Source organism: Brachycentrus maculatus, unplaced genomic scaffold (genome assembly GCF_059751285.1).
Source record: "Brachycentrus maculatus isolate JH-2025_06_01 unplaced genomic scaffold, ASM5975128v1 h1tg000373l, whole genome shotgun sequence".
NCBI lineage: Eukaryota > Metazoa > Arthropoda > Insecta > Trichoptera > Brachycentridae > Brachycentrus > Brachycentrus maculatus.
Window position 1 is genome coordinate 347,335 of NW_028281122.1, and position 19,753 is coordinate 367,087.

A 19,753-nucleotide genomic window follows, 5' to 3' on the forward strand; every position below is an offset into this window, starting at 1 on the left:
AATGCATACAATTACGTAAAAAAATATTTGACATTATTTTGATGAAACTGAAATTTTTAAAAAAATGTTTTCAATGTTTTTAATTTCAATTTAAAAAAATGGTATGGAAGTTCAATAGTAAATAAAATTCATTATGTACATCTATATTTGATGTCTTAGTTACAATCCATCACCTTTGGATAATCCTAACTAAATTAACTATAATTAATTATAAAAAAGTGTAAAACATTGGCTATATTTCAATAAAAATATGTTATATTTAAAAAGAATATACCATAGAACGGGGCTACTTGAACCTTGATGTGTTACTTGAGCCCAGTACAAAAAAGATATTTAAATCCGTATTTGGTCTACAATAATGAACGTATCGTGACAATAAGTGTCACCTGTCAGGGAAACAGTGAATCATGTCGATACGTTCATTATTGTAGACCAAATACAGATCTAAATTTTATTTTTGTACTGGGCTCAAGTAACACATCAAAGTTCGAGTAGCCCTGTTCTACGGTACATATTATATTATAAGGCACACTCTTTTAATAAAAAGTCATAATTACTTATTTAATAATTTATCATCTTGAACAGAAAATATACATTCATTGGCAGGTTAATTTCGGTGATGCAATATCTTCTAACCCACCAAAACAGACTAGCAATAGTGGTGAAGAAGTGTGTACAGTAATTTTTAACTAGTGGGCAGATAGCTCTTACAAACAGCGCAGTGAGTAAAAAAGATATATACATAAATTATAGGTTGTTTTTGATGAAAGCAAGGCAATCTGATGATAGGCATTAGGATCAGGTAAGGAGCTGAGGGGAAGAGGAAAAAGAAAGGTTATTCAAAAGGGTAAGGCAAAAAAATAATTTAATTTATAATTCTCTACTTAGCCGTCAACAGTATGTACCTACCTAACTACACAACATTGCATTTAAAAGATTTTTTAGTAATGGCAATAAAAAAATAATGATCATGTTGGCAGTCTTGTATTTTTTACTCATGTAACAAGTGAACAATTTAAGTGTAATGCGAAAATACACCTTTGGCATACATTTACACTATGACTAGTAATTGAAAAACGTGTGCACATTGTAAAATGAGTCATTCTTTTTGGACCCACAATTTGAAAAAAGAAAAAGATATATTTATGTACAAAGAAATTATAATATTCTCGATAAATTTCATTACAAAATGCGTAAAAAAAATTAAAACAATGTCAAAACATCTGCCATGTCTGTATCCTAAATCAATATATGTATGTAAGTTCTTGCATTTTAAAAGTGGGCAAATCCACAGTTAACGTATCATTATTTTTTTATATAGGGTGTATAATGAAAAATATGCGTGAGACTCTCACACGTTACAAGTGAAACTTTTTAGGTTCTAGAAACAGTTGACTTTACGTCGGCGTCGTCTACCTAACAAGAAACTCTCTATTTCTTTCAAAAGTAATTTTTGGCACTTTTTTGTTGTTTATTTGCTTTTTTCATTCTCTAAAAGCTATCACTCTTTTTGTACTTGGCTTTTACACAAACATATATTTTTTCCACATACATATCGTAGTCGTACAGGAGAAAGTGACCAACTAACAAAATGTAAAATGTTCAGGGGGGCCATTTAAGTCACTTTTGCTTGGCCATTTAAGTCAAGTTTTTGTTAAAAAATGCACTTGGTCGCTTTCTCCTGTATGACTACGATATATAAGTTACGCGGGCCGCAATACTTTACTGGTATGAGGAAAAAATCAATACTTTCCCCTTTAAAACAAATTTGAGATTTAAAACAAACTGTTCCATAGCAAAATAATTTATAGAATATTTGATAGACTTATGTCTATCAAATATTTGTTGTTGGAATAAATCTAGCTTATGCAATAGCAACACTCTTATATAAGATCTTATGTGGACCATAATGACAATCCTCTTTGGGTGTTACTATTGTGCATCAAAGTTGAAACGAATGTACGAAATTTAGAATGCCAGATTTTTTAAAATCATACTCCTGATATTAAATATGTTTAGGGCCGCACCTAAAAGCTTGGTGGGCCGCATGTGGCCCGCGGGTTGAGTATCCATGACCTAATGTAAGGTATAATATGCAAGTAACTACTGGTTCCCTATGCTGCACATGCTATGTAGACTGTCTAGGACATACGTCATAAATCAAAAATCGTCAATTTTCAGTTGTGCATGTTTTCGGAATGCCCAGAAAATGTACTACATTCCAGCAAAAGCAGCATATTTTTAACATAATATTTACCCGCTACAGGGCAGAAACTGTTGTTTTTGCATTTTGAAGATAATGTATTGTTTAATTACTTTTTTAAATTTACGAAATATTTTTCAAATGGAGAAAATACCTTCAGGTTTTACCTAAAAAGATCTGTTGCACAGTAAAAAGTTCAATAAGTGGCTTGATATTTATTTTTAATACATTATATTATACTTTCAAACTTTAAAATCGTTCTCCTGAAAAATCAAGTTTTTTGATTTATGACATCTCTTGAAAGGAGTGAGCGATATGAGACAGAGAGAGTAGAAACAATTCTCCCACTCTTTCCTTTCAACTGCTGGTTAAATTCGGAGAAGGGGAAGTGTTTCACCTTTTTGTCTGATCCAGGATAATTTGACTGCCACGACTAATAATGTTTCACAAAAGTTGAAATATGACTGCTTGAATTAAGGATTATAAAAATTTCAAGTATAATTACATATTTAAAATGAAATACAAGCAATTCCAGTAATTATAATATTTTCAAATGCCATCACTCGGCTGAAGAATTTTAAAGTTCTTTCCTCTCTCCTCTAACACATTTTCCTCGGAGAAACCATAGCGTCTGAAAAATAAACAAATAAGGATTGAATACATACAATCTGATTTTATTTTCAGAAAACTATTTTAAAAAAAACATAAATAAACTTGCGTAATTTTTTATCACTATTTATATACAGGGTAGGTCATCCAACTCCGTGGTGTAATGGTCAGCGTGTTTAGCTACCATGCTGGAGGTCCCGGGTTGAATTCCCAGGGGGGTGAAAATAAATATTAATGATTTTACACTCTAATATTTATTTAATACTACCCTGGACTGGTCCCTGAAGTGCAGGAGTGATCAACTTGCCTTTATGTAAGTAACGATTAAGATAACACTGCTTCTATACGATGCAGTGCCCTATGCTCATAATTGAGGGATTAGAAGCCAACATTACTCATTTGCACTATACCGATCTAAATAGACGTTTTAAAACGCAGTTGTGGTTTATATTTGAAAAGTATTATCTTTAAAAAGTAAATGCCAAAATGTGATGATAACAAAGATAACACAATCAATAAGAATTTTCAGACTGATATTAAGAATTAAAAAAAAATTAAAACATAAAAAATCTACCTATATGTACTTATGAGAAACCCTCAAGGGTTAAAGCCAGCTTTTCTGACCAAAAATTTGGATGTACTGAATTTTTAAATATAATTTTTTCTATTTAATGATTTGGCGTTTAATTTGTAGAACTACATTTTAATTTATGTATTGATTTTTAAATCAAACACAGATTTTTTGAGTCTACTAAATTGTATTTTATTAACAAAAATACATAAAAAAAATTATATTGTGGCAATTTTTTGGCCTCATTATGGCATTTTCAAACGACTGTCAATTGTCAAAAGACTGTCAATTTTCAAACGACAAACAATTGTCACAATATTATTTTTTTATGTGTTTTTGTTAGTAAAATACAACTTAGTAGACTCAAAAAATCTGTGTTTGATTTAAAAATTAATACATAAATATTTTTTCTACTGATTCATTTGGTTCATGGTACCTTGAAGTCAACAGCCAGACCTCTTCTTCTGCCCATTTCCTCCACTTCCGCAGCAATATTCTCTTGAGTCGTTCCTTGCGTCTCAATATAGTGGCAGTCGCTTGAAGCGTAGTGACACGATATAGCCTTGCGGAATTTCTAAAGACATAATTTGATTATAAGCTAAATTTACATGTTTTATTTCATGGGTTTTTTTGACAGCGTCATTGCGATGACATCACACAAATATTATTTTAAGTAAAATGTCATGGTTAAAACAGCAAAATAATCTGAAGTATGGTTTAAATGTTTGAATACAACCACAGATGGTAGTGCAAGTGCCATTTTATAAATAAATAGGGCTTTAGGGCGTTCATGTATGCCATACTCTTTTGAGGAAAGTTTTGTTTGAAGGATCATGTTAAATCCAATATTCCTCCCGAGTGAAAATAGATTTGCTTTGTCAAAATTTTAAATATGCGTGTATGTAATATGAATAACTTACGTTAGTGGAGTTGGGCCCAGATCCATGGACGATGATTGGGTGGAAGAATACAGTGTCTCCCTTTTCCATGGGCACGTAGACTCGCTTCTCTTCGGGAGCGATGGTTCTATCCATTATTCCATGGTACGCCTTATTCACTATACCATCCTGGAAAAATCAAAACCAAAATGATCATTTTCAGAAGAAATGCCATATGCCAAATGGTGTTTCTCAGAATGTGCATAAGAGCATGCACTACTAATTCTCATACAATAAAATTTAACTAACTAACTAACCATCACGCCGCTTCCCCGCAGGGGTAGGCAGAGAGAATAGAACGCCACACCACTCTGTCCTTGCAAACATTCTTCGCCTCTTGCACGTTCATGCATCTCCTCATACATATCAGCCGATTGTTTCCACTCCTAACCTGACCACTTTCAAGTATTTGGCATACTTGATCGTGCCAAGTTTTTCTCGGTCTTCCTCTGCTCTTTTTTCCAATTACATCCGCCTCATAATTTTTTTTTACCGTTCTTTCCTCACTCATTCATTCTACATGTCCAAACCATCTCAACACCTTTCTTAATTTTATCGATAATGCAATTACGCTTTCATATAATGCCTTTTATTTGTTACAACTGATATCAGTGCAATAATATTGGTCGATGAGTACAAACCTTTGCTTCGGGGTAGGAGTGAGGTAACAGTTGCCCCTTATGTGAACCGGGAACCACATACAGACACCCATTCTCCTTGAAGACGTCTTCCATCGCAGTCCAACTTGCGACTATCTTATTCGCGGGACGGAATGGGAAGTAATGGAGATCCTAAACCAAAATAATTTTATGTTAAATGTTATTGATGATAAGTATTATTGTTCATTGCGCGTTGCAGGAACCTGGGTGAGGACCTATTCGACATCGGATCCATGTTAGTTCATGTGAAACTTAATCTAAATTTGAGTGTTTGTTTCGCTTTCACACACAGTCATGGCGCTCAGTAAATTTTTATAAGTGAATTTATCTATTTTTTTAAATGTATATTGATCACAATTGGCATATAGTTTATTTGTGGGAAACGCTTCAAACCGTCATTGACATACTGTTGGTAGAGAGCGAGAGACGCTTATAAGCGTGCTATTTGCTCACTTTTGGTAGAACGTGAGAGACACCAAAAACCATTGTACAGATCAGAATTGCGTTTGCGGTTACTTGTGATTAGTATACTGAGGGTCAGGCGGCAGACTGTCTGAGTATAATTTAGTTTGGGGTTGATGAACAAAACCACCCAACAACAGTGTATTTTTTTTGCACTCTGCTCATAAATACAAGGTAAATCCATGGATAAGAGATTCTTCTTACGCATTTACTGCAGTGCTCTCAAAGACACATTGTATGCAAAATAAGACACCAGTGTATTAAAAGTAAATAAATAAAATGTCTTGGATACAAATAAATAAATAACACACAATGACACGGACCGTTGGACCATTTGATCAGGTATCGATGGATTTGACCGGAAATCAAATGTTCACCAAATAATGATCACGCGTTTTGAATATTTTAAAAAGAAAAATGCAAAAATATTCCTAAGTATCATAATAAAGATTACAACAAAATATTTATGACATTGCTTAAATGATAACCAAGTTATTAAATGTGATGTTGTTGTAAGGGGATTTCGAATCCGTCTCTTAGGTCTTAAAATACATTGTTTAAAAAATATCAATTGTTTTTCCTTGCCATTATCCAATCCTGATAGTGCATTCTGTACTGCATTTGGATAATGCAACGTTGTTTGGATGTTAATTGCACAAAATCATGATATTCAGTCTTTTGACAGCATCATTCTTGTTTGTGAACTTTCAATCGATTTCTGTTGGATAGCTACCTGATGCGGGGGATGAATGGAGGTCCCGGGTGGTTTATTGATCAGCATACTGTGCATCCCCATGATGTCTGGTCCAGTGAAGCTCTCCACATAGTCCAAGAGAAGGGGATACTCAGTGTACTTGGCGAACACCTCATCATGAAGAATATCTTGTACCTGAAATAAGTCCGTAATCATCTTAAGGTGGAAACTGATCGGAGCATTTTGACGTAACATCGCTCGCGGCAAGCACCAGCATCCGAAACTATGGATGGAGCGCTCGGCTCGGTATACTGACTGCCTGAATGAAAATCAGTCTTCATCTTACAACCCATTCATCTATATCAGTGTTCGGCAAACTTATTAGCCAAAGAGCTAAATATGCACATTACGACGATTAACCTTTTAACCACGTTCACTTTATTCCTGAGAGACGCCCGCGCGGCGGTATTTCACCCTTTTTCAAATGATTACTTTTATCATGTATTTAGTTAAGAAACGATTTATTTTCCTAAACAAAAACGTTCAATGGGATTCATTGTGCCTTTTTGGTACTCTATAATACACTCGTGTCACATTATTCTTGAAATATATCGTAATATAAACAAATAAGATCGTAACATAAATAAATCAAAGCACGCATCGTGTGTGACTCTTACCCACTGGCGATGCGTAGCGTCAAGAGTGAGACAGATACAGGGCATGATTATGGCGCGGACTAATTACCGACCGCAAGAAAAATCAGGGATCTTTTCTTTTATTTATCCTTGTGATGTTACAAATTATTAGTCAGATATTTCAACAGATGTCATAAGGCCAAGGATTGACGTATTATTTTATCCAAAGTTCCACACCATGAAAAAATCCCTCCAAGTTGAACTGAGGTTCGAAACTTGGAGTAAAGTAAAAACACATACGGTTATGTCAGTCGCGTACGGGGAATGTTTCGTGAAAACACATACGGTTATGAGAGCCGCGTGGATCCGGTTAAAATTTATGTTAAGAACCAAATATGTTTGCAATTCTAGTACACCTTTATTATTTATTAACAATTTCAACAAAACTTCAAATATTTGGGAGTTAAATATTTCAATAAACTCCCTAAAGAAATTTAAAAAATAGAAGATATAAAAATTCTTAAGAAAAAAAATAATGACCACTACATATAAATCTTGAAAAATATATATAAAAAAAGACTATTATACCATTAATTATATTAAACATTAAACCTTGAGTGTAAGTCCCTCTCCAAGCACAAGAGCTCAGTCTCTTTTTTGGAGAGGCACGGCGAATCTAGAACTATAAGTTTGCCATATGTATAAATGTTTAGAAGTTGTATTATGTTGTACTTTAAAATGTAAATTGGCGTCGCGGATTCAATTCATGCCAATTGCAAAATAAATTCAAGAGAGATTTATTTTCAATTGGTCTGGGTGTTTATGATGTATTTTTCATATTTACCTTTCCTTTCCTCACCATCTTACCTGCAGACAAGCTTCTAAAATAGAAGCTTTGCAGGGCATTCATTTAATTTTAAAAAATTATTAAATAAATAAAAGTCGAAGAACCTTTTCACAAATATTTGTGCTAGAGCCGCATGCAAAAGGTTGAAGAGCCACGGGCGGCTCCGGAACCACACTTTGCCGACCAATGATCTATATGACCAGCCATTTCCTCAGGGAGAAAGGGAAGAACCCCACGCCTGTATCCAGACTCACAGCAACAGGACTTACGACCTGTCGTAAACTGGTTAAATGAATCCCTATATACAGGGTGTCCCATAATTCTATGTATTCCTTTTAATGGGTATTAGGGCCAGCTTATGACTCATCCAATAAAGAAAATATGACTTCAGTAAAAGTGCCTTAGTTTCCTAGATATCGCTTACTCCTTTCAAGAACGTCATAAATAAAAAACTTGATTTTTCAAGAGAACGTTTTTAAAGCTTAAAAATAGAAAACAATGTATTAAAAATACATATTAAGCCACATATTGAACTTTTAGCTGTACAATAGATCTTTTTAGGTAAAACCTGAAGGTATTTTCTCCATTTGAAAAATATTTAGTAAATTTAAGAAGATAATTAAACAATACCTTTTCTTCAAAATGCAAACACAACACTTTTTGCCCTGTAGCGGGTAAATATTAAGTTAAAAATATACCTCTTTTGCTGGGATATAGTACATTTTATGGGCATTTCGAAAACATGCACAACTGAAAATTGACGATTTTTGATTTATGACGTTCTTGAAAGGAGTGAGCGATATTTCCACTTTTATGAATTTCCCAAATATCTACGCCTTAACTCAGTTTTGAGTGCCACATTTTCAATTTATCATATTTTAGAATTCTAATTTTAGTTTCATAAAACTGAATACCTATTTTATATTTAACAGTCCGAAATATTACCAATACTGGCTTGCCTTGGCAGAAAAAAATATATAATGCCCGATTAATGATTTTAAAATAAATCTTTAGGTGACTTTGACTCTTCTGAAAAAAATATACTACGTTAACCTGGCAAGTTATTTTAAAAGTTTGTTCAATTTATGTCATTTTAAAAACAGTAAAAAAATTCCTTTAATTTACTATAAAAAGATAGTGCTTTTTTTAAAGGAATAAGTAGGATTATGGGACACCCTGTATAGTCTGCAATATTCAGCATTTTCTCAGGTGTTTTAATGTTCATATAACGAAATCGGTTAGTCAATCAGTCAATTATGCCCTTCTACGTGGCCGTAGCCAATAAGCTATTATTACCTTATTGTACAGATATTCTCCTTTAAGTTCGGTGCCCATTTTCAGTATTTCCTTCATCATAGTCATGTGACCTTTATCCACAACACCATTGCAAAGGTCGAGAAAACGTTCCCTGAAAAAAGAAAGTAGAAGTTATGATAATGTAACACCATGAATAAGCTTGAGTTCAAATCCGAGCCAGGGGGTAACTAGTGTTTACATATCGCTCACTCCTTTCAACAACGTCATATTTCAGTTGTGCATGTTTTTGGAATGCCCAGAAAATGTACTATATCCCAGCAAAAGCGGCATATTTTTAACTTAATATTTACCCGCTACAGGACAGAAAGTGTTATTTTTGCATTTTAAAGAAAAGGTATTGTTTGATTATTTTTTTAAATATACTAAATATTTTTCAAATGGAGAAAAAACGTTCAGGTTTAACCTAAAAAGATCTGTGGCATAGTAAAGTTCAATAAGTGGCTTGACATTTATTTTTAATATATTTTATTATATTTTTAAACTCAAGTTTTTTGATTTATGACGTTTTTGAAAGGAGTGAGCGATATGTAAAATTTGGAAATTCACAACATATACAGACAGCATATGCTTATTTATCAGGCATTGCAGTAGTAAAAGATGATAAAAAAGAAACAAAATATTGTTAGATAGAAAAGTGGTTACAATAATTGATTTGGCCATCAATTTGTAGTGATGTCGATTCATTTGTAATTTAAATTTTACCTGGTAAATACCACTATTTGAAACAATAGAAATTGATCAAAATGAAAATAATAATGAACCCATAATTAACCCTTACTGGTCAAATGTCGAATCTCATTCGACATCGATTTTTTGCTCTTAGGTCCTATGTCGGATGTTATTTGACATTTTTTCATCATTGGTATTATTAATTTAAATTCCAAGCTTACATTTTTGACAGTATATGGAACGGAGGACAATTTTTTTTTTCCTCCTATAGATTTTTATCTACCCGTCCTAACCTATGGCGCGGAAACAATGACTCTGGCCAAGCGATCCTCCCATATGTTGCAAGTTGCACAGAGGAGCATGGAGCTAATTATGCTTGGAATAACATTAAGAGACAAAAAAAGGAACGATAGGATCCGACGCCAGACACAGGTCTGTGATTTGGTAGAGCAAATTGCTTGGCTGAAGTGGAAATGGGCCGGTCACATAGCCAGAATGACCGACGACAGATGGACGAAACGGGTTCTGGTGTGGAGACCGAGGAACCAGAGGCCTCAAGGACATCCACCGATGAGATGGGTGGACGACATCAGGAAGTTTGCTGGAAGACAGTGGATGGAGACGGCGCAGGATCGGGAGGAGTGGAGGCGGAAGGGGGAGGCCTTTGTCCAGCAGTGGACCTCAACGGGCTGATATGATGATAGATTTTTATAGGCGATTCAGTTGGCTTGGCCATGTACTCCGCATGCCTCCTGAGAGCCTTAATCAAGCTTGCCTCTTTTACAAGCCATCAGGTTCGCGCCCTCCAGGACGACCACTGCTGACAATTCGTCGGCAGTTCTCGTCAGAAATTCGGGACGCGGATCTGACTTGGGAGGATGCAAGGGAGCTGGCAGCCGACAGAAAAGCCTGGAGACAGTTTGTGGACTCCATATGCTCCACCTAGGGAGCGGATATGGTTTAATTAATTAATTAATAGATTTTTACTTGGGTTTTTTTTTTTAATTTTGGGGGACCAGAAAGGGTTAAGTTCTATGTTCAAAACACAGTCATAATCAGGAGAATTTACTTAATAATAAGCTTACCTGCATTCATCCAATAACGTATCGGGAATCAATTTTTTGATAAGTAAGTATCCATGGTGTTCATAAAATGTCCGCTGGTCTGGTGTCAAAATTCCATTATCGAGCGTATAAGCGTAAGGAGAGAATTGATTGGCAGTTCTGTAAAATTTCAAAAAAAAAAATTATACATATTAACACACTTTGGATGGGAAAGGTATTTTTCTTTATTGATTTAGCGTTTGATTTGTAGAACTAACTCCATTTTAATTTATGTATCAATCAAACACAGATTTCATGAGTCTATTAAGTTATTATTTTTTGACATCTCATCAAAGATGAAGAATAATATGGAAGTCTGGGCATTTACGGGGCTGACGACATAGAACTCTAGGGGCTCACATACTAATATAAGAGTTTCTGCTTAATAAAAAGCTTCTTTACATCTCACCAATAGATGTCTCTAGTGAAGTTCTAGTGATTCATGAACAAGGTTTCTAAATTGGTTCATATATATAGAACTTCCAAGAATTTGAGTAGTGTGGTTGTCAATAATGGGTAGAATTGGTGAATGTTACACGTGTGTAAAGTAATAACTTAAACCAGCCTATGACGGTCGTCAGCCCCGTAATTGCCCAGACTTCCATATTCTTCTTCATCTTTGATGAGATGTCAAAAATAATATGAAAATAACTCCTGTAATTGGAGATAATCCAGATTTTGTGAACAAGTATTTGGACACACTCAAAATGTTGTAAAGTCTATTAACTTGTATTTTATTGTTAAAAACCACATAAAAATCAATATTGTAACAATTTTTCGTCTAGTTATGGCATTTTCAAACGAATGTGAAGATCAAATGGACCGACGATCCTTATTGAAATTATATTATTTTATTAATATATTTTCATTAGAATTGTATATCTATATAAGGACCGTCAGTCCATTTCATCATCACATTGGTTTTTTTTTATTTTGTTGTTAAAAAAATACATAAAAATTAATTCAATTACATCTTAGTAGACTCAAAAATCTATGTTTTATTTAACAATTAATACATAAAAAGGGTATTTTAACCCATTCGGTAAATTGATGCTTAAAGACGGGAAGGGTATTTTCACGTTCTGCGCTGGCCTCATTTCAAAGTCAGAAAAGAAGGAAGTATCCAATGTTTTCATGTGAATTTTATATACCAATCTCTTTTTAAAGGTTTTAACAAAACATATCGCTCACTCTTTTCAACAACGTCATATATCAAAAATCGTTTTTCAGTTGTTCATGTTTTCGGAATGCCCAGAAAATGTACTGTATCCCAGCAAAAGTGCCATATTTTTAACTTCATATTTACCCGCTACAGGGTAGGAAGTGTTGTTTTTGCAGTTTGAAGAAAAGGTATTTAATTATTTTTTAAATATGCAAAATATTTTTCAATGGAGAAAAAACATTCAGGTTTTACCTAAAAAGATCAGTTGCACAGTAAAAAGTTAAATGAGTGGCTTGATATTTATTTTGATACATTTTATTATATTTTTAAACTTTAAAAACGATCTCCTGAAAAATCAAGTTTTTTTATATATGACGTTGTTGAAAGGAGTGAGCGATGTATCAAAAATCGTTTTTCAGTTGTTCATGTTTTCGGAATGCCCAGAAAATGTACTGTATCCCAGCAAAAGTGCCATATTTTTAACTTCATATTTACCCGCTACAGGGTAGAAAGTGTTGTTTTTGCAGTTTGAAGAAAAGGTATTGTTTTATTATTTTTTTAAATATACTAAATATTTTTCAAATGGAGAAAAAACATTCAGGTTCCACCTAAAAAGATCAGTTGCACAGTAAAAAGTTCAATAAGTGGCTTGATATTTATTTTTAATACATTTTACTATATTTCTGTACATTAAAAACGATCACTTGAAATTTAAAGTATTTTGATAAATGACATTGTTTAAAGAGTGAGCGATATGTACATAATTATCATAAAAAATGCCTGTCTAAAATGTGTTATTAATTATTCATATTTTTTAATTATCATAGGTCATCATCATACCTTTGCTAATAGTATTGTATTAAATTTACATGTGTCAATATGATTACAAAATGATAATTTCAATTGTTCTAACATGTTATCAAACATGATAATAATAATAATAATAATAATAATAAAATGACAACTAAAAAAACCACATAATGAGTCTGAGTCATTTAATGTTTTCGAATTTAAACACATATTGTAGTTTTAAAGATAAACAGTGTATGTTTTACACAAAAAATCATTAAATAGGCACTAACAACGATTTGATCATTAATTTTATGGATTGTCTTGCATATTTGTGATAAAATGCACATTAACACTTAATTCCACATTCACACAATAGATAAGTTCTACACGATGCAGAAAAAAGTGTACTAAAGTGAACTGAAATAATAAAAATATGATGGATAGGTCTCCTTGAAACAAAATCAATTCACAATATCAAAAAATTAATTAATTATTGCTTATTGTATACTAATCAGAGTCATGAATTGTGTGTTGAAATTTTAACACAATGCTTCGTTAGAATAAATTCATATGTAAAAATGTGTATTTTCATATATATTTTTTTTAAAGAGAAATATTTGTGTTTTTTATTATTTACACAAATATTTCAATTTCATACTATTTCTGTGAGCCTAAGCAGCTCATTATTAGAAAAAGGTATCAAATTGTGGTAGAGTGAGTTCGAACCGAGAAACTCTGACTTAAGAGTCCGCGACACTGACCACGGGACCACAAGCCGACACATGTATGTTTTCATAGATTTGGAATATTTTAATTGCTTTGCAAACATTGTAAAATAACACATGTCAGAGAAGTATGCTTTCTATTTGATTTCTATTCCATTTAACCAGTCTGTGTCACAGCAACTGTGGCCAGGTACAGCTATTTAGTTTTTTTTTTCATAGAATTACCCGCAAAGTCTCTATATTTTTCAGAAGCTTATCTGCAGGTAGTATTGTAAGGATAGGGAAGGTAAATGTGAAAAATACATCACAAACACCCAGACCAATTGAAAATAAATTTTTCTTGAATTTATTATGCAATTGCCGAGAATCGAACCCGCGATGTCAGTTTCGCAGTCGAGCGTCTACCCAACTACGCCATGGCGCCTGTCTAATTGGTCAGTTGCTAATGAAAATGTTACAAAAGTAAAGAAAATTACAGCGGACAGATAAAAGGTATTTTATAAGCCTTTGTGAATGATAAAAATAATTAAAAATATACTGTAATTATTTTTGTTGGTATGAAAGATAAGCGAATAGCAAAGTAAGATAATACACAGAAGGTATAAAAAACAAAGAAACTTTTATTCTTTAAAAATATAATAAGAATTCTTAAATTCTTAAGAAATATAAAAATATAATAAGAAAGAAGTCTATTTCAAGTGGGAATATTGAATATCATTGATAGATTCGGCAATCACTTTGTGGTAAAATCTACCCATTTTAAATTTAATTTTTACTTAGTAAATACCACTATTTCTTAAAATCTACTGTGACATGCGTTTCGATGTATTACGCATCATTTTCAAACACCGTATGTGTAGCTAATTCTTTAAAAATAAGAAACCGCTCCTAACCCCTTTTTAACCTTCAACGTCCCAAGGACCCAACTTTAAAATTTAGAATTAGCTTCACATAGGTGTTTGAAAATGATGCAGAATGCATTGAAACACGTGTTGCAGTGGATTTTTAAGAAATTGTGGTATTTATTTGAAACTTAAATTGAAAAAAGAGAATATTGAAGTCTGGGTATTACAGGGCTTACAACCTGTCATTGGCTGGCTTACCATGAGTGATCACTTCATGATTTTATGAAGTTTACAACCTATAAAATCTTATTTTTACCATAGATATCCCTGATGAGTTTTTATTTAAAAATCCATTTAATCTTTTCAATATAAACATAAAACTTTCACAAATTTGAGTAGAGAGGTTGTCAGTTATGCGTGGTGAATGTTACATATTGTAAGTGATCACTTAAACCAGTTAATGACGGGTCGTCAGTAGCATGCATAGAGAATTAATTACGGTAGGCAGTAGAGATAGTAAGGTAAGCTAGGTACTACTAAGTAAGGTAGGGTAGGTACTGGTTGTTTTTTTTATATGTCACGCCGGTAAGTTAGGATAGGCACTGCTTTTCTCTCTAAATGGAAGGCACACCCCTGCAGGTCATAAGCCCCGTAAATGCCCAGTTTTCCACACTCCCAACTCAAAAATAAATCTTCATTTTTGTAGAGATATCAATATAAATCTTAAAGACAAAATAGTTATACATATCGCTCATTCCTTTCAACAATGTCATTTATCAAAAATCGTCAATTTTCAGTTGTGCATGTTCTCGGAATGCCCATAAAATGTACTATATCCCAGCAAAAGCGGCATATTTTTAATTTAATATTCAACCGCTACAGGGAAAAAGGTGTTGTTTTTGCATTATGAAGAAAAGGTATTGTTTAATTATTTTTTTAAATATCCTTAATATTTTTCAAATGGAGAAAAAACATTCAGGTTTTACCTAAAAATATCTGTTGCACAGTAAAAAGTTCAATAAGTGGCCCGATATTTATTTTAAATACATTTTATTATATTTTTAAACTTTAAAAATAATCTCCTGAAAAATCAAGTTTTTTGATTAATGACGTTGATGAAAGAAGTGAGCGACATATTACTTTGGCAAAGATCTACGTGGTACATAAAAAATGTGTTATCAAATGACGATTTGTTTATTTAAAACAATTTGTTTAAAAAAATATATATACGTATGTATGACGCGCGATAATAAAGCATACTGATGATAATGTAATATAGACTTTGGTCTATAAACAATTATCGCTGCTTTGTTTTTTTCAATAATTGCTGGAAGATTTATGTTGACGAATTTAAGATTTTTTTTAGTGGAAACTATTTTAATAATGATTATTTTCAAGGATTATATTTTTCAACTTGACGCATTCGTACTTTATACAGTTTATCGTTATTTCATTTCATTTCATTAAAATCCGAATTGTAGGCAAATTTGGCAATTAATGCAGAAAAATCGACTGAGAAAAATGTTATAAGTAACTAATTTTATATTCAAGCGTTGCTTCCACCCATTTTTTTCATTAGTCTTTACGAAAATTATTCGCTAGATAACAATTGATAAAATAAAATGTAGAGGATAAGAAAAGGTTAAAGTTTAAACAGCGTTAAGACCAACAAAAATAATTTTATTATAAATCTTTGAATTGCAGAATAAAATATGAAAACACTTACGGATTTTGGGCTATCTTCATTCCCGACAAGTGATTTTTAATCACTTCTATGCGAAAGGCCGTCATTTTTAATAAAACTTTACTTCCGCGACGTACGGTAGACAAATGCTATCTGATCCTATTCAAAATATACAATACTGAAAATTATGTTAAGCTCAAGCTATTATTTTTTAGCATAAACCAGTTTGCGTACAATAATAAAAGCAGATATACAGAATTTTATTCGACGACAGATGACGGAATGTCAGACGTCAGAGAAAACCATAGATCAACTAAAACAATAATATCGCAAAAGTCACAATGACAGTACACGCCATAGAACTTTACCTAATAAAGATAGCAAATTTTATATATGTGAATTTCGAATATTGTTTATTTATCCGTTGCTTTCATTATTCCTTCAAATCAATAAAATATAAAGAAATAAACATGTTTTCTTTGAATGTTTTTCGCATTTATTTTTCGTTTTTCAAAGTACCTACCTACTCATGAGAATTAAATAAGTTGGTTGTACCGTAGATTGCGCCTGTACCTAAAAAATACTTAACACATCTAATAAGCAACAACAAATTATCAATTATCATTGCTCACATCAATTACATGCGATATAATTGTAGTTTTTATAAACTATAAACTATTATACCACTTACTATCACGCCATTTCCCGTAAGGTACGCAGAGGATAAAATAATTGTAGACATCAACACATTTTATACACGTACGCCAATTGAACGGACTATGGTTGACTTATTATTTATAATTAGACCACACTTACTTGTACTTACACTTACTTACCAAATTACGGTATATACTTAGTTTTGTTTTGGGACTACAAGATGAATATTACAATGCCAGCTTGCTAATCCGAACGCTCCGTAGTCCAAAATTAACTGTAATACGAACGATTTTACAGCTCAGCTGATGCCAGTTTAAAAAAAAATCCACCTTCTGTAGCCGTGAAAGCTTTTAACATAACCATTAACTGGAGTAAAGAAGTCGTCCAGAACACTGAGAAGTTTATGATTTTGAGACGAATGCGTGTTCTAGCCCTTGAACACCAGTTAGGTTAGTTGCTTCAAAAGAAAATATCTGATTTTTTCAAGCTTAAATAAAAATGTTAAATTTATTCATTTAGTACCTAAATAAATGTGGCTTCACCGCAAAATGCTTCGTATTCCCTGGGTGGATAAGGTCACAAATGAAGAAGTTCTCAGAAGAGCTGGATCACACAGAGAACTCTTGTCCAATATCAAGGTTCGGACGATTTCATCTCTGGGTCACGTATTTCGTGCCGAGAAATACTACATTCTACAAATCATCATGATGGCAAGGATAGAAGGACTGTGAGAAAATAGACATCGTGGCTTCACAACATTCGCGTCTGGACCAGTCCAGTCCAGTCGAATATATATCCCAAGATAAAAGGAGTTGTTCCGGAAAGCGCAGGACAGCGAAGCCTTTGAAACGTTGATCACAAACGTTGGGGGGCCTTGAAAAGGCACGCAAAGAAGAAAAACCTAAATAAAAATGTAAAATAAAGAGCGTTTCCAAGAACCGAAATTTCTTTTTTTTAATCTGAACAATTTGTAATCTGAACGACTCCCCTTTATATTTTGATTAGAGATCTGGCACTGTACATACTTTGTTTCCGTATCGATCAATCGCGTAAGGATATTGAGTAGGGATTCTAAAATATGCAAATAAGATTAAAATAATATTTTTATAGATTAAGCATTTAATTTCTAGAACTCCATTTTAATTTATGTATTAAATGTTGAATCAAACACTATTCTTTTGAGTCTAGGTTTGAGGTAGTAAGTTGTATTTTATTTACAACATTTTGAATGTGTCGAAATAGTTGTTCACAAAATCTGGATTATCTCCAATTACAGCAGTTATTTTCATATTATTTTTTGACATCTCATCAAAGATGAAGAAGAATATGGAAGTCTGGACATTTACGGGGCTGACGATACTAATAAAAGAGTGTCTGCTCAATAAAAAGCTTATTTTCATCTCACCAATAGATGTCTCTAGTGAAGTTCTAGTGATTCAAGAATAATGTTTCAAAATTGGTTCATATATATATATATATAGAACTTCCAAGAATTTGAGTAGTGTGCTTGTCAATAATGAGTAGAATTGGTGAATGTTACACGTGTGTAAAGTGATCACTTATAAACCAGTCTACGACGGTCGTCAGCCCCGTAAATGCCCAGACTACCATACTTTTCTTCATCTTTGATGAGATGTCAAAAAATAATATTATTTTATTGTTTAAAAAAACACATAAAAATCAACTTTGTGACAGTTGTTTTACCTAGTTATGGCATTTTCAAACGAATGTTAACTAACTTTGCTATTTATACTATAATTAACTAACTATGGTTGACTTATTATTTTAAATGAACCAACACTTACTTGTCTCTTAACGACAGCTTTTAATGTGCTTTTTTAACAATATAATACAGCTTATTAGGCAGAAAAAATCAGTGTTTGAATTAACATTTAATACATTAATTAAAATAATAATAGAACATACTTAATTAGAGATAACGGTTGGCTGTCATAGACGGGGAGAAGCGGTTCTGTCAAATTTTGAAATTTGAGAAATATATGTAGTTGTGAAAGTCCTCACCAAAAAGTTTAAAATCATACACCTAAGTAACTTCACTGCTAACTTAGAATCATTGAAATGTATAAACTCATGCCTCTAGCGAGATAGAGAGTGTTTTTGCCTAGAATTTTCACTCATGAATTACATGAAATTATAGTAACTTTAAACATAAAGAGTAAATCCACTCACAAGTAGGCATAGGCTATGAAACTTTTAAAGTTGAAGCCTGAGTAGGGACATGATAAACGGTGTTGCATAAGCCGTAGCTAGATTTCAGAGTCACTTGGACGTTAGGTAATTCAAAAAAAAAAAAAAAACACCAAAAAGTTACATTTCTAATGTTGCATAAAAATCCTTTAAATGCAATTCTGTTCACTTTACAGTATTCTATCGAAATATCAATTAAAGTTGTGACAAAACCTGAACAATCCGTTGTTAAACCAATATAAAATCATTACATTCCACCAAAACATTACAGTTTTACAAGCTAGAATTCCTGATTGCTTAAAATAATTTATAATGGAAATGTAACGTTTTGGTGATGACCTCCACAGTAGTCATCACGGGTAGAGTGGGAAAAGCTATGCAGTGTATAAAGTAATAACGCCCACTGAATGATTTCCCGTTTCGACGCTCGATTTTAAAAAAAGAGTTTTTTTTTAATGTATCAACGCCTTAAAATAATTTAGATCTTTGAAATTTGACCTCCGTACCCGCGCCACAAACGTTGTTTGCACAAAAACTATTTATGTTTAAAAAAATGTATAAAAAGATTTTGCGACACAAATTATATAAATATCTATTTTTAAAAGCAATCTTTAAATACAGGGGAACTCGAATATATAATGCAAGTAATTGAAAGATAAATGCAATAAAATCTACGACTGCTTACATATTCTCAAATAAGGATACAAAATTTAAAAATAATCAGATTGATATGAAATAGTAGTGAACTGCAAACAAAAAACAAATCTCATGGGTTTTGATTTAACTTTAAGTATTAAAATGAGAGGGAATCATAAAATAACTGACCATAAATTTAAAGAATTCAAATCTAAGTTATAATTATAATAATTTAATAAAATAACAACTATATATATTTTTCCCACCAGACTGATGATGTCGGTAACGACGAAACCCGGTCACAGGTGAAATAAAATATCTTCAAACCCGCACCCCA

At 32.6% G+C, this 19,753-nt stretch overlaps 1 protein-coding gene across 1 annotated transcript; it reads right to left on the bottom strand.

Moving 5' to 3' along the window:
* Positions 1 to 757: 757 nt before the first annotated feature.
* Positions 758 to 16,294, bottom strand: LOC148303311 (phytanoyl-CoA dioxygenase, peroxisomal-like). Its single transcript, XM_088270179.1, has 8 exons — positions 15,958 to 16,294; positions 10,690 to 10,827; positions 8,915 to 9,026; positions 6,176 to 6,331; positions 4,963 to 5,112; positions 4,304 to 4,450; positions 3,820 to 3,957; positions 758 to 2,834 (listed from the first exon to the last, which is right to left on the bottom strand). Exons 1-8 carry the CDS (start codon positions 16,020 to 16,022, stop codon positions 2,781 to 2,783), a joined length of 960 nt encoding a protein of 319 aa, XP_088126305.1. The 5' UTR covers positions 16,023 to 16,294; the 3' UTR covers positions 758 to 2,780.
* Between the last annotated feature and the right edge of the window lie 3,459 nt (positions 16,295 to 19,753).